This window comes from Rhincodon typus, chromosome 10 (genome assembly GCF_021869965.1).
Source record: "Rhincodon typus isolate 14 chromosome 10, sRhiTyp1.1, whole genome shotgun sequence".
NCBI classification, from domain to species: domain Eukaryota; kingdom Metazoa; phylum Chordata; class Chondrichthyes; order Orectolobiformes; family Rhincodontidae; genus Rhincodon; species Rhincodon typus.
This window is the reverse complement of record NC_063341.1, coordinates 25,642,116-25,668,762: the sequence shown is the minus strand read 5'-3', so window position 1 is coordinate 25,668,762 and position 26,647 is coordinate 25,642,116. Positions and strand designations below refer to the sequence as shown.

Sequence of the window (26,647 nt, the reverse complement as noted above, 5' to 3'; positions counted from 1 at the left end):
GAATTGGTTTTTTTTTTGAAAGAGGGCTGAATATCTTTGGAATGCTTAGTCAAAAGATAGAAGCAGAGACCATTTTGGCAGAAACAGAGACATTTTTAACACGCAAAGGCAGTGAAAGGTCATCAGAAGGCAGGAATGTGGAGTAAGAGATCAGCCACAGCCTTACTGAATGGGGATGCAGGTTCAAGGGGCTGGAAGTCTACTCCCGCTCCAAACGAATTTTGAGTCATGGCCATAGAGATGTACAACATGGAAACAGACTCTTCGGTCCAACTCATCCATGCTGACCCGATAACCTAGCTAAGTCTAGTCCCATTTGTCAGCATTTGGCCCATATCCCTCTAAACCACTCCTTTCATATACCCATCCAGATGCCTTCTAAATGTTGTAATTGTACCAGACTTCACCACTTCGTCTGGCAGCTTATTCCATTCACACAGCATCCTCTGCGTGAAACAGTTGTTTCTTAGGTACCTACAATCCGAAAAAGGTGATCATCCCTTTCTTATTTCTCAGTTCCACCCAAATAATTTCCCTGGAAGTATTCCCAGGCATATCCTCCAAGTACAGCCGTAATGTTATCTCTAATCAAAAATGCCACTACCCTATCCTCTTGCCCCCCTTTCTATCCTTCCTATAGCATCTATACCCTCAAACATGAAGCTGCCAGTTTTGTCCATCCCTGAGCCAAGCTTCCATAATCACTATGATGTCCCAGTCCCATTTTCCAAACCATGCCCTAAGTTCATCGGCCTTACTAGTCAGGCCTCTTGCATTGAAACAAATGCAGTTTAATTTCCGTCATAGCTCATTCTCTGATTTGTTCCTGCCTGCCCTGACTGTTTGACTTGTTCCTTTTCCTATCTGTTCCAGTCTCAGACTGATCTCTTTCCTCACTAGTTTAAATCCTCCCAAGCAGCTCTACCAAATCTCCATCAGTATTTTAGTCCCTTTCCAATTTGTCCTTCTTGCACAGGTCATTTCTACCGTGAAGAGATTCCAGTGATCCAAAAATGTGAATCCTTCACCCCTGCAACAGCTCCTCAGCCACGCATTCATCTGCCCCATCCTCCGATTCCTACTCTTACTCGCTCGCAGCACCAGGGGTAATCCAGTTATTACTGTTTGAGGGCCTCCTTTTTAAACTCCTGCCTAACTTCCCATATTCTCTCCTCAGAATCTTGTCCTTTTCTCTTCCTATGTCATTGTACACATTGGAACTAATGACCTCCTGCTGGTCCCTGCCCACTTTGGGAAAAGGAACAAGTCAAACAGTCAGGGCAGGCAGGAACAAATCAGAGAATGAGCTATGACGGAAATTAAACTGCATTTGTTTCAATGCAAGAGGCCTGACTAGTAAGGCCGATGAACTTAGGGCATGGTTTGGAAAAATATTGGGAATATTCTACACCTCAGAGATATTCTTGATCCTGGCACCAGGGAGGCAGCACACTATTCTGATGTCTTGCTGTCAGCCGCAGAAATGATTGTCTAGACAGTCCCCTATCACAATCAATCACTTGGAACCCGGCATACCCTTTGTTACAGTAGAGCCAGCCAGTCTCGGTGCCAGAAACCTGGCTGTCTGTGCTACTTTCCCCTGAGAGTCCATCAACACTGTTTTCCAAAACGGCATACTTGTTTGAGGTGGGGATAGCCATAAGAGAAATGTCAGCTTTCTCCCTCCTCTGACTCCTGCACAACCTGCCTCCCTCTCCTACCTTTCCTGGTGGTAATCACCTACTTGATTATTGTGTACTATTTGTATTCAACTGCATGTAGACAGTGGGCACAGAGTAGGGACTCACCTCTACAGTAAATAAACAAATAGAAATTTGTTGTTGCTAATGTCGTCCATGACTGCCATGTCTAACTTTAGAAATAATCATTAAAAGATGTTGTTCCAGGTCTAGCCTTCATCAGCTGATCTATGAAGCATATCACCGCCACCCATTCGCTCTGACACATAGTTTGCTGTTTGTTCAGTTCTTGCTCTTTCTTCATTGCCTCTTTTCAGCACCAGTGCAATTCTACATTCACCTTGTTTGATTTCAAGGTAGCACGAAGTCCCCAACTCCTGGACATAGTGATATGGTACACATACACACAAAATTAAATTTAAATAGTATAATGTCAATCATTAACAATCAACTAACCTGAGAGATAGAGTCTTGTGAATCCAGGTTCTCTGGCTGCACCTGCATTTCTGTGTCTGTTTCTGCACTTTCTTCCACCTCCTGCAAATGTTCTTCCTAAAGTTACAAAACAAATTTTAGTCCTACTGCTTTCAATAGTGCAAATATAATGAAAATTAGTTCTACAAAGTGCGACATAGTTCAGAAAATATTCACACTGAACAAGTCTACAGCAGGAACTACAAGAAACAGATGGTATTGCAGCAAGGGCAACATAAAGGGCATCGATTTATTCCATGGTTGACTATCCTGTGAAGGTGGCAACTAGCCTTCCGAGATGACTATTCCCTGTGGTAATGGTGTTGCCAGACAGTTATCAGGAGGATTTAAAATTCATCTCACTTCTGCCTTTTACATCTTTGTGTTTTATTTGCAGCGTTAAGTTTGAAAAATGTAGCGTACAGTTTTCATAGCAAGCACTGATGTTATGCTGTGACCAGATACACAACATGCATAAGATCATATTGGACTGGAATAGAAGTTCCTCAGTCTTGCCTTTCTCCACAGCTGTACAAAATGCAGCCAAGATGAGAAACTTAGGGCAAAAATGGGCACACATGATTATTCTGTTTATGTAATACACAGGAGTTATCTGAAATTTAGCAGAACTGCAAACTGATACAATGTTAGAGACAGCTTTTGTTTTAGACGAACTGAATAGCATAAGCACAGCATAACACACCTTAAATCATCAACCTGATCTGGACAATGAAATAAAACAAATTAAGGAACGACGAAATTATACAAAGTTAATGATTTGATCCTTACAAAGGGCTACTATTGGAAAAACTGTTTATTGTAGCCACAAGCGTGGTGGTTTGGCTTGGGTGGGGGGGGGGGGGGGGGGAGGGGGGGAAAAGAGAGCGAGAGAGAGAGAGAGCGAGCGAGCGAGCGCACGCGAGAGCGAGAGAGCGAGAGCGAGATGCTGTTTTGAGCCATCATATACATGTCAACAATATTTTCAAATCAACCTATTCATAGATACAATTATGATACAATTATACAGCTCTGGAATGCAGGTCTTCTGGCTCAGGAGGTAGGGCAAGAGCCTTAGAGAAAGCAGAACACTTGACATCTCCAAACTGTTTTCAACTGTAGAAGTTTTTCCAATGCGATTATAGAGGGGATCTTGGGAACTTTTCACAGCTACAAGCTGCCCATTAAAACGTAGAATTTAAATTTTGGAACAAAGATAGCGCCCCTGAGCACATTCCAGCATATAATTAAATCAGATCATTGCCAATTAGCACCTCAAATCTATTTACTCATCTTTGCTACAAGTCCCTTGAAACTTTCATGGAACTAAAAAATATTGTCTTGAACATTTTAAATTGACTCAACATCAAATCCTTTTTGAGGGAGATGGAGAGAAGTGAAAATCTGGAAGAGTGCAAGTGCTGTGACTGCAATCCTGAACAACCTGGTTCTTGCCCCTCTCTCCCACAAATAGGAAGTATACTCAAAAATTCACTCTACTACATGCTATTATTTTGTAAACACCTATTTGGCCACAATAAATATTTCCTAAGAAGTTTGGTATAAGTGAAGTACCAGATTGTCACTTTTCAAATCTCCTGAGGTGAAGGGCAACGCCAGACAGGAACACAGGACTCCGGTGCAGAAGTAGGCCACTCAGCCCTTCAATCCTCCTCTACCTTTCAATCAAGATGATCTGGTCCAGGTCTCAACTCCATCCTTCTGACTCCCTGGCTTACCAAAAAAATGTAATGCTGCTTTGAATTAATTTCAAGTTTCACTCATTTCTGGGAAGGAGAATTCCACAGACTAATGATCTTCAGAGGAAAAAAAACACCATTTCAGTCTTCAAAGATAGAGGCCTCTTATCCACCACATTCCCTAGTTCTACTCTCCCTGAAAGAGTAAACCCCTTCCTAGCATGTACCTAAGCAAATACCCACATTATCTTACCTCAAAATGATCACCTCTCATTCTTGAAAAGACACACATCCCAGCAATGACCCTTCTCTGACTGATTGCTTTTAAGTGTCCAAGCCCTGGATTTTAATATCTGAAATTGTATACCATGTCATGTAAATCTCCTTCAGTTTCTCACCTTTCATAAAACCTGCCTCTCATCCAGCATGGATGATTTCACGTTTTCCCTACATAAAATTCATGTGTCAGTTTTCCAGCTGACTTACCTCCAAACTGAGATATACAGCTTTCCCCTGGTTCATACAAGTGATTCACATCTGCAGTCAAAAGCTTACGTTGTTGAAGGTTGAGAATACTACTAACCATATACAGCAATTCGGAGCTCCGCCCCTTTACACTGCTGTCCATTGACATGTTGTTAGGAGAAAAAAAATGCTTCACGTACCACTCTAACAACTCTCAATTTCTTTGACTGATGCTCCAGAGATTCGTCCTGACCATGACCTACATTATCTGCATTAGTCTCATCATCATCATCCCGCTGACGCTTGGACAAGGTAGTGGCTGAAACTGAAAAACATAAGACAATTACTTTAAGCTCAAAAGTAGAGGACAATTTAGTACATTAAAAGCTATATCTGATACAATGATTGCATGAAAACTGAGCAACAGATACGTTAGATCTAGCAAGACAAATTCATTAACTTTGGAGAGGAATGCTTCAAAGCCATTGTCATTTATCTTTTTTTGTTTAAAATTAACTTTACTCTTTAGTTCAGAGCTCACTCTTCGGTATGCTGAATTCTTTCATTGAGCAATTCAAGCACAGAACTCCAAATTACAATCTCTACATTACAATCAAGGTAGAAATCAGGCACTCTCCATTGGTAGAAGAGCTCCACTTTGTGAATTTTTTTTTAAACTGATGCATACAAAATGGCAATGTGTCATGCATTCTTTTATTGCAGTGTAAAACAAGGAGCAGGCAAAGTACGCAACACAAGTCAAGACAATGTTTTCAGAAATGCAGCATCACAAAGTAGGACAAAGGCCGGTGAAATGGATGCACACACAAATAACCACTAGGCTACATGAAATATGCTCCAGACTGTAGCATAAAAGGTTGCAGGACTTCAAAGATAGCCAGATTCCAAAATGTTTAACTAATCAAAACTTTCGAATTACTGTTACAACAGTTATGAAGTCGACAGTAAAATATCAAAGGTAGATTGGAAAACTGAAAATAAAGCAAGGAGAAATAATGTTATTTTCACTATACAAATTAAATAATTATGCAGAAAGTAATGAGATTTCAGAGATATATCCAGGTCTGAACTGCCTGAGCTCCAAGGTACTGCAAGCAGGTAATGAGGAAATTGAGAGTATAGAAATCATCATTTTCCCAAAAACAACCTTCCATTTAGAAATGGAGCAGTTGAGTTAGACAATTTTAACTACCTCGCCATTAGAAGAGGGAGGCACAAGATTGCCACAGACTGTCGTCATTACTCTAGTTGTTTCACCATAATTTATGATAATCAATGGCAAAGTGGCTTAAAATTTAGACAACTGAACTGATCAGACTGAACACGGATTGAAGAATAGGTTACATCTGACTAAACCTACTCAATTTTCTTTGAGATCACAACAATGATTAATGTCATCTACAGATGCCAGCTTTATGGAGGCATTAGAGACTGTAGGAAAATGCAGAGAACTGTAGCTAACAATTGGTTTGAAGGTAGGAGACTGATATCAGGGATAAAGTGTACCTGGAATTAACTACACAGCAACAGTTCAATCAGTCCAATTGGTCTGTGCTGGTAGTTTTGTTCCATAAAGTCCTCTTCCCAACACAACTTTCCTATCAGCAAAAATGTTGCTTTAACCTCTAGTTTTGAATTATCACAAGCAGAAATGCTTCCAATTTTCTAACCTTTCAAATGCCTTTATACTAAGAAAGATATACATTACCTCTCAATCTGTTTGTAAAGAATCACAACTGATTAAAATCTTCCAATGGGAATAACCACTCCATACTTCAGCTTAATGATTGTTTAATGATGCAAGTGGCAATCTAGCAGCTTCAGTTTTTCACCAATTCATGACTGACAAAGATCATAAAGCAGAAACTAATGGAGGTGTTCAAGTGGAATACATATCAGGGAATCTAGTTCCTCTAGCGGTGAAAATTAAGAACAAGGAAGCATAGATAGCCAGTTTGTTAAGGGTAAACTTGCAAAGCGTTTTTTACATATAAAGAGCATTTAATAAATATGAAATTATTTCCACAAACTGCAGTAAGTTCTGCTTTTTAGTTGAGGTGGTCAAGGCATGTGGAGCATAAGGGAGAAATTGGGACTGAGACACAAATCATCCATGAGCTAACTGAATCAAAACACAGCCGAAGGGATGAAAAGTCAACTTCTGATACTAATCACAAACCCGGAGGTATAGGCTGAAATTAAAATTTAAATTCAATTGAAAATGATCAGCTTAACCTTCAAAATAAACTAACCTGTTCCAAACACTGCTGTGGAGGTTGAAGGTCTTTCTACCTGGGAGCTCTGCATGACATCTACCATGCTTGAAGATGGCTCCTGATTAGCAGGTTCCACCTGAAGAGTCTGTTGAGTTGGTTGTACAAAGGCAGTGGCCTGTGTCTGTTGCTGTTGCACAGTTAAAATAGGCTGTGACAAATTTGGGATATTTGGACTTGTTGAACGTACTGTTCCACTTGTGCTACCAAAAACAGTTACATGCTCAACTGGTCCCTCTGACTGCATGGCTGTTGAATAAACATAAGACAATTGCTCAATACAGTAAACACACTGGACAGCGCTGCTCAAATGTCCAATAGAACACCAAGTCAAGTCAAGTTAAAAAAATAATGCAAATTGTTTCTTACCTTCTTGAGTTTCTACCTGTGTTGTTGGCATTACTGTAGCTGTTGGCGTTGTAGCTGGTCCAGTGACGGTTGCAGGGGTAACCATCGGCCGGATGCTGGCTCTTGGTGTAGATTTACTGCCTGGTACTGGCCCAGCAGCTACCTTGCTGGGTGTTGCCACAAGAGGAGTTGGCTTTATATTGGCTGTTGGAGGATCGGATGTACTCAAGCTATGCAGAATTTAAAAATAGATTCATGTAGATTTTAAGTCTAGAAATCCTACAGGTTTCATTTTTATATAAAAATGTGCAGCAGGCTAACAAGCAATAAATTGGACTAGGCATGCAGGAAATAGGCAATGCAAATCGAATGTTTTGACATCATGAACATTGTGGTCTCCATTGGAATTAAGTTTGAAAAATAGATTTTTTTCTCCTTGAACAGCCAAGTTAATAATCTTGATGCGGAGGTGCCAGTGTCGGACTGGGAGTCGACAAGGTCAAAAATCACATGACACCAGGTTACAGTCCAACAGGTTTATTTGAAGACACAAGCTTTCGGAGAATCACTGCTTCTTTAGGTGTCTGTCTCTTTTATATAGATAAATCTTTAACTGATTAAGCTTTAGAACTTGGTGACATGCACAACATAAAAAAATTAAGCTAGTTAAACAGTTAGAGAATAATGTTTACCTTCCTCTGTCCACAGATGCTGGAGTCTGTTTGAGGGTTATCTGTCTCTGTTGATCCAGTTGTCTCTGTGGTTCAGAAGCCTGGTGCGTAGGAGAAAAATCAATCTCAAGCTCAGTTTTTCCATTGTTTGATGTTATTAATGCTACTTTGGTTATTTTGAAAACTGTTTACATTACGAAGATCTTATTACTGAATCAGATGGGTCACATACATCAACCTTCATTTGAAATATTTCATGTGAACAACATTTCAATATCTGTATAAGTAAGCCATATAAAATGCAGAAAGCAATGCATTTTCTGTACAGTACTCAACAGCTGAAGCAATCTTAAGCAAAAAAATACTAAACAAGCATCCAAACTAAGTTCATCACCGTTAGGATGCTTTAATTCCTCTTCATTCCCTGGACAATTTCTTTAACCATTAAAAATGCTAACTTACTGGAATCTGCAAAAATTTTTATTGACTTGCTATACATTTTCACAGCCTTTTGAGAAGATTTTCAATTAACAAAATTAAACATGTACAAACTTGCACAAAAAAAGACATCAATTCTCTAAAGCTGGCAACCCAAGCAGTCTCAAAATTACATACATGCTGTACAGAGAGAAAAAACACAGCAGCCATGTTCAACTCTCGAATTTCTATGCCAGCTAGCTTAGCTGCATTAGTGCTCATTCATTTTATTCTCATTCTTATTTCTAGGATCCATGTAAATTTATGTTTCAGCACATAGTTTGGATTGAAACACATTCTTATAGGTGCTTCCCTTTGGCTAGGATATTAAACAAAGGTCTCCTTTGTGTAAAGCAAAAGGGTTAAGCATGCATATCCAAACTCTATCTATTTCCTGAAATCAGTTTCTCACATGCAAATACCAACCTCACAAGTGACACATTCAGACCTTCCTTATTTTCTCCATTTAATTTCAGTTTAAGAAAACACTTTCCCAGAGTAATATCTGCATTAATTGTAAAAAATCAAAGAATTGATACGATATGCCAATAAAAAGAGATTAAATGGTCCAGAGAATTCAGTTCTCTTTGAAAACTGGAAAATTAAAGGCAAGAAATATTACTCAAGCTATCAAAAACTAAAATGCTTGCGTAAGTAGATTTTAGCCATAATGATAGCTGGGAAAAAAACTGCAGAAATCAAAGTATGCTGAGGGAATGGCCTAGTGACAGAAGATGGTCGATTTTGATTTTAATCTTTTTTAAAACTGGAGTTAAAAATCAAATGCCGATGACGAAGTCATTGCCATTTGTCATAAAAACCCATTATTTGGCTCACTAATGTCGTTTTAGGAAGGAAGATACCATCCTTACCTGGTCTGGTCTGCATGTGACTCCATACTCACAGCAATGTTAATTGACACTTAAAAGCACTCTTGGCAATTAGGGAGGAGCAAAAAATGTTGGCCCAACTGGTGATAACCACATTCCATGGATGAATCAGAAGTTTCAAACAAAGTAGGATTTTATACATTAATTTAATATTTCCTTGCCATAATATTCTGAGCAATTATATGGCCAAGCTTAGATTTCAGATCAGAACACTGCATTGTAATAAAACAGATTTACATACCAATTTAAAACTTTAGTAAAAAAGCTGAATAGTCATGATTTTCTAATTCTCAATGCATCAATTTTCATATTCTATAAAATGTAATTACATACTTTGGTTATTTCTTGTGGTTCTTCACGCTGTTCATGTTGTCGATCCTGATGCTCCTTCAGCTCCCGTTTAAGTCGAGCAATGTGACCATCATACTGTGATTTCAGTGCACTCATACGCACCTCCAGTTCTTCTCTCTGCTGATCTAAACTAGTGACACGTTGTTGAAATTCTTCATTGTGCTGTTTCAATTGTTCATTCTCTTGTGCCAACTGCTCCTTCAATCCTAAAACAATAATCACCCACCACCTTAGTTCTTAATTCAAAGAAACAGCATTAAAACAGATGACACTCATTCCTGCATTTCTTTTAGTCGACAACTCAGGTTATATACAGCGTCATTAGGAAACAACTTTTAACCAAAAAAAACAACAAACGCAGACTTCTTAGAGCAATACACTAATAATCAAAATTAATCATCGTTAATTCAAATGTTCGTGCCTTCCTGAATTAAATCTGGTCAGTCTCAATCTGCAAGTGCAGAGAAGCTCAAGTGGGCACCAACAATACAAACTGGACATTAAAACTCACAAAATTATGTAGAATTCAGTTTTTTGCTTTTGAAAAAGAAAAGCTGAATTTGGTATTTCAGTTTAGGATTTAACAGTTAAAATTTTCAAATTTTGTACGTTGCCTCATAATTTAAGATCCATGATTCCACACCACAGTACCCAAAATAATCAATAACATAATTTCACTAAGGGAAAATCATGGTGACAAGCAGGACATATAAACGAGTAATAAATGTAAAATATTTGGATTATCAAAAGGCATTCAGTAAAGTGCTGCATACAAGACTACTTCAGAGCCTATGGTGTTGGGTTTATTATATTAGTATGGAGAGAGGATTGGCTAACTATTAGAAAACAGAGTTGGGAGGAATGGAGCTTTTCCAGGATGGCAACCTGTAACTAGCAGAGTGCCACAGGGACCAGTGCTAGGGGCATGGTTATTTGCAACATATATTATTGACTTGGAGAAGTAAAGTGAATGTCTTGTAGCTGAATTTGCAGATGACAAGAATAGGTCAAGTCTGTAGAAGGACACAGACAAGTTAAGTGGCCAAAAACACTGCAGATGTAATATAATGTGGGAAAATATGACATTGTGCACTTTGGCAGGAAGAAAAGGAACTGGATAATATTTAAAAGAAGAAAGACTGCAGAAAGCTACAGCACAGGGATTTTGGAAGCCTTGTGCATTAGTCACAGAGAGCCAGTGGACAAGTTCAGAGGGTATTGGGGAAGGCAGATGGAAAGTTGCCCTTTATTGCAAAGAGAAAACGAGATATCAAACAGTGAGGAGCAGCTAAAACTATTTGTAACACTAGTCAGACCAAACCTGGAATACTCAACAGTTTTGGGCCCCTTATCAAAGGGAAGATATACTGGTATTGGAAGCAGTCTAGTACAGATTCATGAGGTTGACCCTAGGTCTGGATAGACGGTTTCATGGGGACAGGTTGACTGCGTTGGGCTTATACTCGGAGTTTATAATAATGAGGCAATGTTATTGCATATGAGATTCTTAGGGGACTTGACACGGTAAATGCAGGAGGGTTGCTTCCCTTTGAGGAAGAGTCTAGGACCAGATGGCATCATCTCAAAATAAGGGGCTGCCCATTTAAAACAAAGACGAGGAGGAATTTCTTCTTAGAGGACAGTCACTTTATAGAATTCTTGAACAAAGACAGCAATAGTCAGATCACATCTGGAATACTGCAAGCAATTTGTGCTGTTTTATCCAACACCAAAACTGCATTGCAGGCAATCCTGAGATGACTCACTACGTGAATTCTTGGTATGGAAGGGTTTTCTGATGAGGAGAGGCTGGGCTTATATTCACTGGAGTTTACAAAAGACAGAGAGGACATTACTGAAATATTATTATTGAAACATTAAATTCTTGGGGGGCTTGGCAAGGTAGATGCAGAGAGTTTTATGTTCTCTTTGTGGGAAAGTTTAGGAACAGAGGTCATCACCCCACCCACACTGTTTCAGAGGGTAATCAATCTGTGGAATTCTATATGGTTGAGGTTGGGTCATTATATATATTCGAGACTAAAACAGATATTTTTTAATCAGTAAGGGAATCAAGGGTACGGGATAAGGCAGGAGAGTAGAGTTGAGAAACACATCAGCTATGATCTCACTGAATGGCAGACAGACTCAACGGGCTACATCAAAACCTATATTTTATGGTCTCAGTGAGGAGATTTTGTACAATGGGAAATATACAGAACTGAAGAGCAAAAATCATGGGTACAAGTTTAAATTCCAGTTTCTCCTTAATACTTTGTCATTAATGTGAAGGATTTGCGAAAATAAAAATAGCTGACCAGCCAACTGTGTTATCTTCTGTTTGGCTACCAATATTGCTTTCTTAGTCTTCTCTTCCTTCTCCAGAATCTGCTGTCGAAGCTGTTCTTCAAGGTTTGCTTTATCCTGCAGTTCCTGTCTCAAGCGGGCAAGTTCACTGTGCAACTGGGAAACTTCATCTTGCAATTTTTTTGCTTCAGATTCCTTTTCAGTAACGGACTAACAATAAAAAAAAAAATTACTGAAAGCACAAGTCTTACTTAATGACAGACCGCCTTCAGATATTCTGGTTGAATGGTTAAAATGCAGACACATAAATCTGTATTTATTTTATATATTTATTATGTCTCATGTCAAATGGTAATGGAGTCAGTGATGAATCACTGTTGTCAATTAGTCTATAAGAGACTTAGGAGGACTCCTGGATCAGTGGTAATGCCCATGCCTCTAATTCAGATACACAATCATGTGTCTGGACTAGTCAGTTAAAAATATTTTGGGGTTCATTTGGTAGTGCCCCTGCCATTGAGCCAGGAGACCAAGGTTCAAGTCCCAACTGCTCCAGATGCATGGAGTAAGCAGATTAAAATTATATCTGCAATTGGTTTGATATAACAACTATGACTAGGACCTCTAGTGATGCAGTGGTAGATCCGTACCTCTGAGCCAGGAGGTCTGGGTTCAAGTCTCACCTTTTTCAGAGATATGCGTAATAAATCTCTGAATAAGTTGATTGGAAAATATGTACAACAGACTTGGACACGAGGCAAGGAAACCATTAAATCGTGTAAAACTTCAGGAATCCTAGGTTCAAAGGCAGTTGCTCTGAAACGTTCTGCAGCGATCAAATCAAATGCTGAGTTACCCAATCAAAGAATGCTAATTTAATTGGAAAAATGTTAATAATCCCTGCTCCAGAGTGTCAAATAAATTTCAGTGAGCGGTGCATCACATTTGTGAATTAGCTTTGGATTTAACTCCTTTCAAGGGCAGGTTGTATTGCTCTGAACAAAAGTGCTGGTTATGGTCCACTGCAAGGTTCCTTTAAAATTCTAAATAGCACCTCTTCAGCATCAGTTTAACAATTAGAACATGCTCAATTTACTTAATTGGGCACCTCTCCAAACCCTATCAATAATAACAGAACCTAGAACTATCACATATCCCAACTGCAGTCCAAGGATTTATAAACTATTGTGTCTCAATATTGGTGTTTTAAATGGATCTTAAGTCTTTTACTTTTCTGCAGACTGTTTTCTTGCATTTATCCAAGAGTACCTTCATTTAAAATTATCTGTGTGTCGTCAATTCTGAAATGTATTCTTCTTTTTCTGGAATTTATCCTGTTCAACAGGAGTACAAACAGTCAGTGTAACTTTATGAATCTGAGATGGGCATTGTTGACAATGTAGGTGTTTAATGCACATCCTCAACTGTATTTGAGATGGTGGTGAGCCAAATCCTTGAAGTACTCAGTCCATTCAGTGCTATCAGGAAGGGAGCTCCAGGAGTTGGACACAGTAAAAATGGAAAATAACATCATAATTTTAAGTCAGGATAAGTGAGAAGAGGAAATTGGAGGTGATGGCAATCCAATACTCTTGCTGTAGTCCTGCTTCCAGGAGAGATCACAGGTTTGAGAGCTGTAGTTAATACAGCATTAGCAAATAGGTACATAAAACAATCAACATGGTATGTGCTACTAAAAGTCAATGTGAGTGATCAATGTGGTATATGGGGTGTTAGCTTCGTCCTAGATGGTAAGCTACCCAACAGAAAATACCCATTCTCTAACTTGCTCTCCAAACAGGCTGATTTGAAATATGATTTCAAACCTAAATGACCAGGTTTTACATGAAGTTATCCTGCGTGCGGTAATGAAGTGTTGCAAATGCAATTTACCACTGAGCAATCAGTAAATATTCCTTTCTGACCTTATAATGAAAGGGAAGGGAAGGTCATAATGAAACACCTGAAAATGCTTTGGCCTCGGATACTATGCTGAAGAACTCCCTGGGATTGAAAACGATTGGCCTCCAAAAACCACAACCATCATCCTTTATGCTCAGTATAATTCGAACCAGTGGAAGCTTTTTTCTCCCCCATTCTCTATGGCTTCAAGGGTAACTCAAGTTTCTGCCACTATCAATCATCGGCAGGGGAGGGGGTTCAGGACAGGAGCGAATGGTGATCAGGGGCCAGAGCTGGAGTGAAGTCAGGGTCAAGGGCAGCCCTGGCAGAACCAAAGCTGAGCATCGACCATATTAGTGGTGAGTAACCGTTATTGATAATGCTGCCATACCACTTACCAAAACTTTGCAAATGATAATGGACTAATGGGGTGGATTGTCTTTAGTGGGCAAAGCCTCTTTTGGGTGGGTACCAGTGTTGTAGACACTCTTGGAACTCACATCTACAGCACAACAGCTAGGATGTTGCTGTGTCCACGCCCTTTGCTGTATCTAGCAAAGCAGACCAGCTGGTGGAGGTATGCACGAACATCTTCAACTTCTTCCTCCTACAAACCGTAATCCTCAATTGCTTCAAGACCACCATCATCCTAGTACCAGAGACTGGCAACATGTCTTAATGACTACCGCCCAATGGCTCTGACTGCCGTAATCATGAAGTGCTTCGAGAGGCTGGTCATGGCCCACATCAACTCTGGTCTCCCAGCCTGTCTCAATCCCTTATAATTTGCCTATCGACGGGACAGATCCACAATGAATGTCACTTCTCTAGCCCTGCACACATCCCTGGAATATCTGAACAACAAGGGCATCTACATCAGACTTCTACTTATCGACTACAGCCCTGCCTTCAACACTATTATCCCCTCCAGACTGATCTCAAACTCTGAGACCTGGGTCTCAGCTCCGCCCTCTGCAACTGAATCCTCAGCTTTCTGACCCACAGACCACAGTGAAGAATGCACATCCTCTACACTAACAACAATGGAGCCCTCAAATGATGAGTCCTCAGTCCCCTACTGTACTCCCTACACACCCATGACTGTGTTGCCAAATTCTAAATGAACGCCATCTACAAGTTTGCTGACGACACCACCGTGGCAGGACGGATATCAAACAACAAGGCAGAATACAGAAAGGAGATAGAGGGCTTGGTGACATGGTGCAATGATAGTAGCCTCTCTCTCAACATCGTCAAAACTGAAGAACTGATCACTGACTTCAGAAGGGAGGAGAACACGCCCCCATCTACATCAATGGAGCTGAGGTTGAGAAGGTTGGGAGCGTCAAGTTCCTAGGAGTGACGATAACCAATAACCTCTCCTGGACTTCCCACATAGATGCGATGGTCAAGAAGGCACAGCGTCTCTTCTTCCTCAGGCGGCTCAGGAAATTTGGCATGTCTACAAGGACCCTCACCAACTTTTAGAGATGCACCACTGAAAGCACACTGTCTGGTTGCATAACGACCTGATAATGGCAACTGCTCTGCCCAGGACTGTAAGAAACCATGGAAGGTTGTGTGCATAACCCAGAGCATCACAGAAGCCAATCTTCCATCCAGGGACTTCACTTACACGGTTCGTGGTCACGGAAAGGCTGCCAACATAAAAGACCCATCGCACTCCAGTAATGCTCTCCTACAACCTCTTCCGTCAGGCACAATATACAGAAGCCTGAACATATGCACGAGCAGGTTCAAGAACAGTTTCTTCACTACCTTTATTAGACAGATGAATGGACTTGCTAACTTCAAATAATGCTGATCTTGCCTAATGCATACCCCGTGATGTAACCTGTGTGCCTCTGTCCAAGTTTTCTTTCCAACCTATGATCTGTATGTTCTTGCTTACTATGAACTGCCTGTACTGCTTGTAATCAAAGCTTTTCACTGTACTTAGGTACAAATGACAATAAATAAATCAAATGAAATCCAATCCAGTACCTTCAACTTTTTTTGATGTAGAGTCAATAAAATTGGCTGAAGATCAACATGCAGTTGCAGGAATCTCAGGAGATGATCAAGATGAATCAACCACCAGGCAGCTCTGACTGAAGATGGATATGAAGTCTTCAGTCCAAGTTTCTGCACTCATGTTTGGGCTCCCACATCGAGAATGGGGCACTGAAATTCTGGACTGTATGGCATTCATAGGGCAAAGACTGTTGCTAAACAGTATATACTTTACACCAAAATAGACAAATCAAGTTGGACTGTTGAAGCAATGAAAATACATTGGTGACATGAGTGTTGTTTTGACATAATTCCTTAAAGGGAACAAAGTCCTTTCCAATTTACATTGCAATTATAAAGTGGCCGTGGAAAATGCTGCACAATTTATATCTGACATGAATTTAACTTCATTTTGAGCTGTGTTGGCTGTTAATGCTTGCAGAGTAGGTGCTCCAGCACTTGTACATTATTTGTGACAAAACAGAAACAGGCCTGGATTACCAAAAGGCATTCCAGTCAACAGGATCCAGGGTCCACAGAGGACTAATCAAACTTTAGCAAGTTGCATAAAAGTTCTATAAAGTTGTGTATTATTTGCTACTGAAACAGGTTTTAATTACACGAAGGATGAGAGAGAGAATTGGAAAAAAGAGAACATTTCATATTTAGTATAGCTTCTATTAGTTTGGAAGATTTAATTTCTGTTGACCTCACCTTCTGCAAGGCTTCAGCCTGAGACTCAAGTGCCTTTGCTCTAGATTCAGACTGGGCCAGTGTTTCTTGCAATTCTTGAGTGGCTTGAGAAGAGGACTGCTCTGCTTGTTGGTCTGCTGTAAGTTGAGAGGATGTCTCAGCAACCATCTGCAAAAGGAAAAAAGTTTGAATTATGATCCATGTAAAATAGTAATGAGCAATTATGCTTTTACTGTAAACAACCTGCCTAATGGCTTCAGAATGGCCAAACAGAAGCAAAGTTAGGAAGGGTAAACATTAAAGGTTTGATGCAGGATCAGAGAGATAACAAACAAACAAACAAACAAACAAACACTGAATGAATACATCAGCTGACATGCAAAGTTGGAAATTCCAGGAACAGATTAACATGAAATGTTATAATTCTGTACTGTGAGGAAAGTAGTGCCTAACAAGGCCATTCAAGACAAAAAAGATAACAAGTAGCCTCGATCAGGGGATGAGCACAGCATGAATTTTGGCACAATTGAAGTCCATAAGAATTTAAGAACATAAAAAGGACCAGGAGCAGGCCACCTGGCCCTTCAAGCCCGCTGCTGATGGCTGATCTTTTCAAGGCCTCAGCTTCACTTACCCACCCTCTCACCATTACCCTTAATTCCTTTACTGTTCAATAAAATTGTCCATCTTAGCTTTAAAAACATTCAATGAGGAAGCCTCAACTACTTCACTGGGCAGGGAATTCCACATATTCACAACCCTTTGGATGGTGAAGTAGTTCTTCCTCAATTTAGTCCTAAATCTGCTCCACCTAATTTTGAGGCTATGCCCTCTTGTTCTCGTTTCACCCAGCAGTGGAAACATCCTTCCTGCTTCTATCTTAACTATTCCCTTCATAACGTTCTATGTTCCTATAAGATCCCTCCTCATTCTTCTAAATTCCAATATAATCCCAATCCACTCAGTCTCTCCCAGTAAGCCAAGCCCCTCAATTCCAGAATTAACCTAGTGAATATCCTCTGCACCTCCTCCAGTGCCAGTACATCCTTTCTCAAATAAGGAGTCCAAAACTGTACGTAATAAGTGTGACCTCACCAGCACCCTACACAGCTGTAACATAACCTCCCTGCTTTTAATCTCAATCCCTTGAGCAATGAAGGGCAAAATTCTATTTGCCTTCATTTCCTGTTGCACCTGCAAACCAGCCTTCTGCAATTCATGCACAAGGACACCCAGGTCCCTCTGCAAAGTAGCATGCTGCAATTTATTACTATTATTCCTACCAAAATGGATGACTTCACATTTATCAATATTGTACTCCATCTGCCACACTGAATGTTGCTTAAGAAAGGTCTAAAAGATAGCACCAGTGAAAACAAGCCTCCAGGCGAAAGTGATTTGGGCACTGACGTTTTACTTTCAAAAAAAAAAAGAAAACAGAGCAAATAATGCAGCAGCATTTAATAAAAAAAGTTACCTTGGTGATGGATAGAAAAAAGGGATTCGAAACTCAGTGAAGCATTGAACTAGGAACTGAACAATGTCAGATTCAGTATCAATCAGGCAAGAACAATGGAATAGGTTGAGATTATGTTAGCACTTGATGGCTTTTTTAGCTGGAGTTAAAGTTCTGAATTGTCCAATAATTAATCCTGGAGAGTGAAATACAGGTTGTGCCAGTTGCAAAGCTGGGTATTTTACCCACATGCTTGTTTCATTTGTAACATTTTTCTGATGCTTTAGTGTCTTTAAAGATCATTATCAAAGCTAGTCACTGGACTTGTCTGCCATGCTGCTGTGCTCAGGAAGTGATATGGTCAGCATAATCAAAACGTGACTTTTAAAAAAAAAACCTATAACAACACAATATCATAAATTCCAAATTTTTATGATCTTTAGTTTGGAAGAATACTTGCATTCATCAAGTAGAAGAGAGAGAGACCAGGAAAGGCTGCAAATGTTCAGGTTACAGTTAGTTGAAGCTTCAAATCAATAATCTTTTAGATTGGTTTTGACCAGAATATCTCCAGCATTTTACTTAACTTTGGAATTTCCAGTACCTGCATTCAGTACACATTACCTTATCATATTGAGCCTTCAACTCCTCATATTGAGTCTTGTACCTACGGCCAATTTTTTTAACCTGAGTGATCGTTTTATTCTTTTCTTGAATATCTGACACCCTTGCCAACATCTCTTGTTTCAATTTATCCCGTTCAACAGTCACTCTACTGAGTTCAGTCTTCAAAGTCTGTACATCCCGCTGTGACACAGAGGATGATGCATTCAGTCTGTAATAAAGGCAGCATTAAAAAACAATGTTAAAATTTGCAACCCTGCATTAAAACGGCCTTTCAGACTTAGCTGCATTACAATACCGGCAGCCGAAAAATTCTCTTAAATACGATTCAAGCAAGCATGGAGGGAAAGTGCATGCATTAATTCTTAACTTATTTATGCATATGCATATGCATTAAAAAAGCTAAGTTCAACACCAAATCCTAAATAATTAAGAGGTACATTATCACAATTTACAAACAGCATAATTAAGAGTCCAAGATGCAATTTCTGTGGTCCAACGTTCATAGGGTTTGAAACTGAGTTAACATTTGAATCCAGTGACCCTCAATACATTAACTCTGCTTGTTCTGCGCAGATGCTGCCAGACCTGCTGAGTTCCTCCAATAATTTGAGATAACACGGTGTGGAGCTGGATGGACACAGCAGGCCAAGCAGCATCATAGGAGCAGGAAAGCTGACATTTCGGGCCTAGGCCCTTCATCAGAAATGGGGGAGGGGAAGGGGGTTCTGAAATAAATAGGGAGAGAGGGGGAGGCGGATAGAAGATGAATAGAGGAGAAGATAGGTGGAGAGGAAACAGACAGGTCATAGAGGCGGGGATGGAGCCAGTAAAGGTGAGGAGTTAGGAAGGGGATAGGTCAGTCCAGGGAGGACAGACAGGTCAAGGGGGCGGGATGAGGTTAGTAGGTAGGAGATGGGGGTGCGGCTTGAGGTGGGAGGAGGGGATAGGTGGGAGGAAGGACAGGTTAGGGAGGCGGGGACGAGCTGGACTGGTTTTGGGATGTGGTAGGGGGAGGGGAGATTTTGAAGCTTGTGAAATCCACATTGATACCATTGGACTGCAGGGTTCCCAAGCGGAATAGGAGTTGCTGTTCCGGCAACCTTCGGGTGGCATCATTGTGGCACTGCAGGAGGCCCAGGATGGACATATTGTCTGAGGAATGGGAGGGGGAGTTGAAATGGTTCGTGACTGGGAGGTGCAGTTGTTTATTGCGAACCGAGCGTAGGTGTTCTGCAAAGTGGTCCCCGAGCCTCCGCTTGGTTTCCCCGATGTAGAGGAGGCCACAACGGGTACAGCGGATGCAGTATACCACATTGGCAGATGTGCAGGTGAACATCTGCTTGATTTTGGAAAGTTTTCTTGGGGCCTGGGATGGGGGTGAGGGAGGAGGTGTGGGGACAGGTGTAGCACTTCCTGCGGTTGCAGGGAAAAGTGCCAGGTGTGGTGGGGCTGGAAGGGAGTGTGGAGCGGACAAGGGAGTCATGGAGAGAGTGGTCCCTCCGGAAAGCAGATAAGGGTGGGGAGGGAAAAATGTCTTTGGTGGTGGGGTTGGATTGCACTTGGCAGAAGTGTCGGAGGATGATACGTTGGATCCGGAGGTTGGTGGGGTGGTATGTGAGGACGAGGGGGATTCTTTTTTGGTTGTTATTGTGGGGACGGGGTGTGAGGGATGAGTTGCGGGAAATGTGGGAGACACGGTGGAGGAAGTTCTCGACCACTGGGGGGGGGGGGGGGGGGGGGAAGGAAAAGAGTTGCGGTCCTTGAAAAACAAGGACATCTGAGACGTACGGGAGTGGAATGCCTCATCCTGGGAGCAGATGCAGCAGAGGCGAAGGAATTGGGAATAGGGGATGGCATTTTTGCAGGAAGATGGGTGGGAGGAGGTGTATTCTAGGTAGCTGTGGGAGTCAATGCGGTATACTGCATCCGCTGTACCCGTTGTGGCCTCCTCTACATCAGGGAAACCAAGCGGAGGCTTGGGGACCGTTTTGCAGAACACCTACGCTCGGTTTGCAATAAACAACCGCACCTCCCAGTCGCGAACCATTTCAACTCCCCCTCCCATTCCTCAGATGACATGTCCATCCTGGGCCTCCTGCAGTGCCACAACGATGCCACCCGAAGGTTGCAGGAACAGCAACTCCTATTCCGCTTCGGAACCCTGCAGTCCAATGGTATCAATGTGGATTTCACAAGCTTCAAAATCTCCCCTCCCCCTACCGCATCCCAAAACCAGCCCAGCTCGTCCCCGCCTCCCTAACCTGTTCTTCCTCCCACCTATCCCCTCCTCCCACCTCAAGCCGCACCCCCATCTCCTACCTACTAACCTCATCCCGCCCCCTTGACCTGTCTGTCCTCCCTGGACTGACCTATCCCCTCCCTAACTCCTCACCTTTACTGGCTCCATCCCCGCCTCTTCGACCTGTTTGTTTCCTCTCCACCTATTCTCTCCCCTCTATCCATCTTCTATCCGCCTCCCCCTCTCTCCCTATTTATTTCAGAACCCCCTTCCCCTTCCCCTCCCCCATTTCTGATGAAGGGTCTAGGCCAGAAATGTCAGCCTTCCTTCTCCTCCGATGCTGCTTGGCCTGCTGTGTTCATCCAGCTCTACACTGTCTTATCTCAGATTCTCCAGCATCTGCAGTTCCTACTATCTCCTCCAATAATTTGTTTGTTTGTTTCAAATTTTCAGCATTGTAGTTCTTCATTTTATTTCAGAGGAATTTATTCTTCTACTGCAGGAGAGATGTGGTAAAATGGACCTGACATGAATATTGGCATGAATGATTTTTAAAAATAGAATCTATCAATAGATGCTACTGATGCAATATCCATTCATGATACAACTGCAGTCTAGTTGAAGAGATGGACAACATTGCAACACAAAAGAAACTTCCATGCAATTAAGAATGACGATAGTTCATTAGGAAGCAGATGAAACAAAGATATTTGACAGTAAAACAATATGATCAGTGCAATCAATAACCCTAAAAAGATATGGGTTTGTCACTAAGGACTGGAAAAAGATATTTTGATTAGCAAAACCATTGTAACAGTCAGTCAGTGTTCCAGCACATGACAGTTATCTGGATCAGCTGGGAAGTGAATGACTTCTTTATTTCCCTTTTCTAAAAGAATACCATGTCATTTGGTGTATAAAATTTCCTTTCAGATGATTAAATATTGGATACAGTTAAAAATTTATTTCATATTTTTGCATGGTGTCCCATCTATCATTATCATTTTGGTGATGAATCTGACTTGTATAAATTGAGAACTAAACATGTTGAACTTTATAAAAGCTGAGATAAAGAAGCTGTTAGTAAGATGAAGATAATGATTCCCAACTCATGGCCGTGGATTGCACAGATACTCAATTTCTCCATGTGGCATTTCTTTCTTTAAAAAAGGGCTGTTCATGCAAAAAGATAATAAAGTTTGATTTTGCAATTCATGTTACAAGTTTCAAAAAAGCATTTGCAGCAGACGGTTGTGTTTAATTCCATAAGCATTGCAAGCCAATCAGAAATTTGCCTTCAAAAAAAAAAAAAAAAAAAAATCTTTCTTCTGTTTCCTATTTTGAAGTGGTTGAGTCCAAGTTTCACAGGAGAAAAGAGACCCTCCAGCCCATTGTGTCCATGACAATCATTAAGCATCTATTTTAGTCCAATTTTCCAACACTTGGCTTATTGCTTTGGTTGCTAAGGCATTTCAAGTAACCATCTAAACATGTTAATATTGCAATGGCCTCATCTCTATCACGCTTTCAGGCAGCGAGTTACAGATACCCAGCACCCTCTGAGAAAAAAAATTCCTTGAATCCTCTCCAAATCCCTTGCCCCTTAACTTAAATCTGCGGCCCCTGGTTATTAACTACCTTAAGGGGAAATATTTCTTCCAATCTACACCCCTCAATTTTGTACATTTCAATCTGGTCACACCTCAGCCTTCTGTACTCTAAAGAAAACAACTTTACTCTACCCAGCATAGGTAACATACTGGTGAATCTCCCGAGCAGAAACCAAACAAAATCTTCAATGAATCCGTTTTAATCTTTACCATATTACTCTATACCAGTATTTTGAAGTACTCAATAAACGCAAGGATTGTTTTTATCATTCATTTTGTTCTAGGGTTAAGGGCTGAAAGTGAACATCAAGACAAAGTTGTAGGGATTATTTATAAGATCTCAATTTCTTTGTTTGGAAATTGGACAGCTATATCACAGGAGGAGGACAACCAAGATCAAAATAAGCAAAAATGGAAGAAAAAACCCAAAATTTGCCCAAGTGAACAGAGGATGAAAGCAACATAGATATGTGCAAGAATATTTTCAGCAGTCATACAAAAAAGTGAGTACAGACTATGTTGCGGCATATTAACATACGCAATAAGTTTTAAATTCTGTACCAATATTCACTATAACAGTAAGAGATTGGTCAGTATTAAATGCAAGAAACCCAACCAATCTAACTACTACACAGGAGTAATTTTGAGTCCTAAATCAGAGAACTTTGTTTTGAGGTGAACAAAGCAAAGAAATGCAAGTAAGTCATCACCAACTGAAATATAAAACTTCAGCATGCAAAATAATTCTATGTATTGTCAGTTGTTCAGTCACGGACTGCAACTACTCATATCTGAGCTATAGATAAAATTGTTTCCAATTTAGCAAATACAAATGCCTATCAAGCCAGCCCACTGGTGTAGCTGACAAGCTGGCTACAGCAACAGGAGCAACACTTGTAAAACCATAAGACAGTCGAGCAGAAATTAGGCCATTTAGCCCATCGAGTCTGCTCCGCCATTCAAGCACGGTTGATAAGTTTCGCAACCCCACTCTCCTGCTTTCTTCCCATAACCCCTGGTCCCCCTGACAATCAAGAACTTACCTGTCTTAAATATACTCAATGACCTGGCCTCCATAGCCTTTTGTGGCAATGAATTCCATAGATTCACTATTCTCTGGCTGAAGATGTTTCTCCTCATCTCTGTTCTAAAGGGTCTTCTCTTTACTGGAAGACTGTGCCCTCAGATCCTGGTCTTTCCTGCTAATGGAAAGATTTTCCCAACATCCACTCTGTTCGAGGCCATTCAGTATTCAGTAAGTTTCAATTAAATCACCCCTCATCCTTCTCAATTCCATCAAGTATAGACCTAGAGTCCTCAAAGTTTCCTCCTTGAATGTTAAGTCTTTCATTCCTGGGATCATTCTCGGGATCATTCTCATGAACCTCCTCTGGACCTTGTCCAGGGCCAGTACATTATTCCGGAGATATGGGTCCCAAAATTGCTCACAATACTCTAAACATGGTCTGACCAGAGCCTTACAAAGCCACAGAAGTACATCCCTGCTTTTACATTCTAGTCCTCTTGAAATAGATGCTAACATTGTATTTGCCTTTATGACTACCAACTCCACCTGCAAATTTACCTTAACAGGATCTTGAACTAGGACTCTCAAGTCCCTTTGTACTTCAGACTTCTGAATTTTCTCCCATTTAGAAACCGTTTGTTATACAAGAAAAGTCAAGACAGGAAACGTTGACTACCTGACTTCTGCTTTGCCACACATATTGCTTGAACTACTGAACAATGAATTGTCTGTTTTTCTTTGATTTCTTGTATGTGATAATTTCATAGAAACTTTGAAAACAGGTGCAGGAGTAGGCCATTTGGCCCTTCAAGCCTGCACCACCACTCAATATGATCATGGCTGATCATGCAATCTCAGTATCCCTTTCCCACTTTCTCCCCATACTCCCTTGATCCCTTTAGCCCCAAGGGCCAGGTCCAGCTCCCTCTTGAATATACCTAATGAACTGGCCCCAACAGCTTCCTGCAGGAGAAAATTCCACAGGTTCACAACTGAGTGAAGAAATTCTTCCTCCTCAGTCCTGAACAGCCTAACCCTCATTCTTAGACGGTGACCCCTAGTTGTGGGCTTCCCCAAAATAGAGAACATTTTTTCCGCATTAAGCCTATCTAGTCCAGTCAGGACTTTACATGTTTGAGATCCTGCCTCATTCTTCTAAATTCCAGCCAGTGCAAGCCCAGTTGATGCAGTCTTTCCTCATATGCCGGTGCTGCCATCCTGGGATTAGTCTGGTGAACGTTCCCTCAATGCCAAAAATATCCTTCCTCAGACTAGGAAGCCCAAACTGCACACAATACTCAAGGTGTAGCCTCGCCAAGGCCCTGTATAACTGCAACGAAGACACCCTTACTCCAATATTCAAATCTTCTCACTATCAAGGCCAGTATGCCATTAGTTTTCCTCCTCGCCTGCTGTACCTCCATGCCTTCCACCATGACACCCAGGTCTCATTGCATCTCTCCTTTTCCTAAGCTAGCACCAGTCAGATAATCTGCCTTCTTGTTTCTGTGACCAAAGTGGATAACCTCACAGTTATCTACACTATACTGCATTGGCCAAGTATTTGGCCACTCAGCCAGTCCGTCTAAATCATCCTGCAGCCTCTTATTTTCCACACAACACACACTGCCATCCAGCTTAGTGTCATCTGCAAATTTGGACATATGGCATTCAATTGCAACATCCAAATCATTATTGTATATTGTGAACAGCTGGGGTCCCAGCACTGAACTCTTCAACACCCCACTTGTCATTGCGTGCCACTCTGAAAAGGACCTGTTAATTCCAACTCTCTGCTTCCAGTCTGCAAATAGTTCTCTATCCATGTCAACACGTTACTTCCGATACCACGAGCTTTAATTTTCCTTACTAATCTCGTGTGGAACCTTGTCAAAAGCCTTTTGAAAGTTCCAATACACAACATCTATTGATTCACCTTTGTCCACTCTATTGGTCACATCCTCAAAAAATTCAACAAGATTTGTCAAGCATGATTTCCCTTTAGTGAATCCATGCTGACTAGGATCGATTCTGTCACCACTTTCCAAATGCTCAGTTATTGCATCCTTGATAACTGACTTCAGTTTTCCTTACCACTGATATCAGGCGAACCAGCCTGTCATTCCCCATTTTCTCTCTCCTTTTTTTAAAAGGAGTGGTGTTATATTAGCTACCTCCATTCCACTGGAACTCTTCCAGAATCTACAGAATGCTGGAAAACAATCACCAAGGGCGTCCACTGTTTCTAGGACCATTTCTTGAAGTGCTCTGGGATGCAGAGCATGAGGCCTTGGGGACTTATAGGGTTTTAATCCCATTAATTTCCCCAAAACCATTTCCTGACTAATAACAATTTCCTTCGGTTCTGCCTTCATGCTTGACCCTGTCCCCCTAGCATATCCTGAAGGTTATTTGTGACTTCCTTATTGAAGGCTGATCCAAAAATACTTGTTCAACTGGTTTATCACCTTTGTTGTCCATTGTGGATTCACCTGATTCTAACTGCAAGGGACCTACACTTGTCTTCACCAGTCTTTTTCTCTTCACATATCTATAGAAGCTTTTGCAGTCAGTTTTTATGCTTTCCAAAAAGCTTACTTTTATATTCAACCCTTTATCCTCCTTTGCTGAATTTTAAATTTCCTTCTAGTCCTCAGGTTTATTGCTTTTTCAGGCCAATTTATGTGCCTCCTCTTTGGCTTTAGCATGGTCCCCGATTTCCCTTGTTAGCCATGGTTGAGCCACCTTCCCTGTTTTAGTTTTATGCCAGATAGGGATGTACAATTGTTGAAGTTCAACCATTTGTTGAATGTCTGTCATTGCTCATCCACTGTCAATCCCTTAAGTATCCTTGGCCAGCTTATCCTAATTAATGCATGCCTCATTTCATTAAAGTTAGCTTTCTTTAAGTTCAAGACCCTAGTTTCAGACAGAATTCTTCATCAAGACTGAAAACAGAATTCAACCATATTATGGTCACTCTTCCCTAAAGGCTCTCGTACTACGTGTTGCTAATTAATCCTCTCATTACACAGTACCCAATCTAGGATGGCTTACTCACTAGTCAGAAAACATCCCTCATACATTCCAGGAAATCCTCTTTCATTGCATTGCTACCGGTATGCTTAGTCCAATCAATATGTAGATTGAAGTCACCCATAATAATGGCTGTAACTTTATTGCATGCATCTCTAATTTCCTGTTTGAGACAAATCCCAGCTCACAACTACTGCTTAGTGGTCTGTACACAACTCACTTGGCTTCTTGATGTTCTACAGCTGCACCCATACAGATTCAACATCATCCAGGCTAGTGTCCTCCCTTGACAACAAGGTGCAGAGCTGGATGAACACAGCAGGCTAAGCAGCATCATAGGAGCGGAAAGGCTGACGTTTCGGGCCTAGAC

The 26,647-nt window shown here is 41.0% G+C and overlaps 1 protein-coding gene across 1 annotated transcript in view; it reads right to left on the bottom strand.

The window, feature by feature from the left end:
• Positions 1 to 2,147: 2,147 nt before the first annotated feature.
• The window catches only part of tprb (translocated promoter region b, nuclear basket protein), an 85,364-nt gene continuing 60,864 nt past the window's right edge, over positions 2,148 to 26,647 (bottom strand). Inside the window, exons 31-39 of the mRNA XM_048602105.1 lie at positions 18,363 to 18,573; positions 16,304 to 16,450; positions 11,686 to 11,884; positions 9,350 to 9,573; positions 7,671 to 7,750; positions 7,000 to 7,208; positions 6,610 to 6,879; positions 4,537 to 4,661; positions 2,148 to 2,252 (exon numbers count right to left, since the gene is read on the bottom strand). Of these exons, the coding sequence (XP_048458062.1) occupies positions 2,148 to 2,252; positions 4,537 to 4,661; positions 6,610 to 6,879; positions 7,000 to 7,208; positions 7,671 to 7,750; positions 9,350 to 9,573; positions 11,686 to 11,884; positions 16,304 to 16,450; positions 18,363 to 18,573 (1,570 nt within the window). The remainder of the gene's footprint in view (positions 2,253 to 4,536; positions 4,662 to 6,609; positions 6,880 to 6,999; positions 7,209 to 7,670; positions 7,751 to 9,349; positions 9,574 to 11,685; positions 11,885 to 16,303; positions 16,451 to 18,362; positions 18,574 to 26,647) is intronic.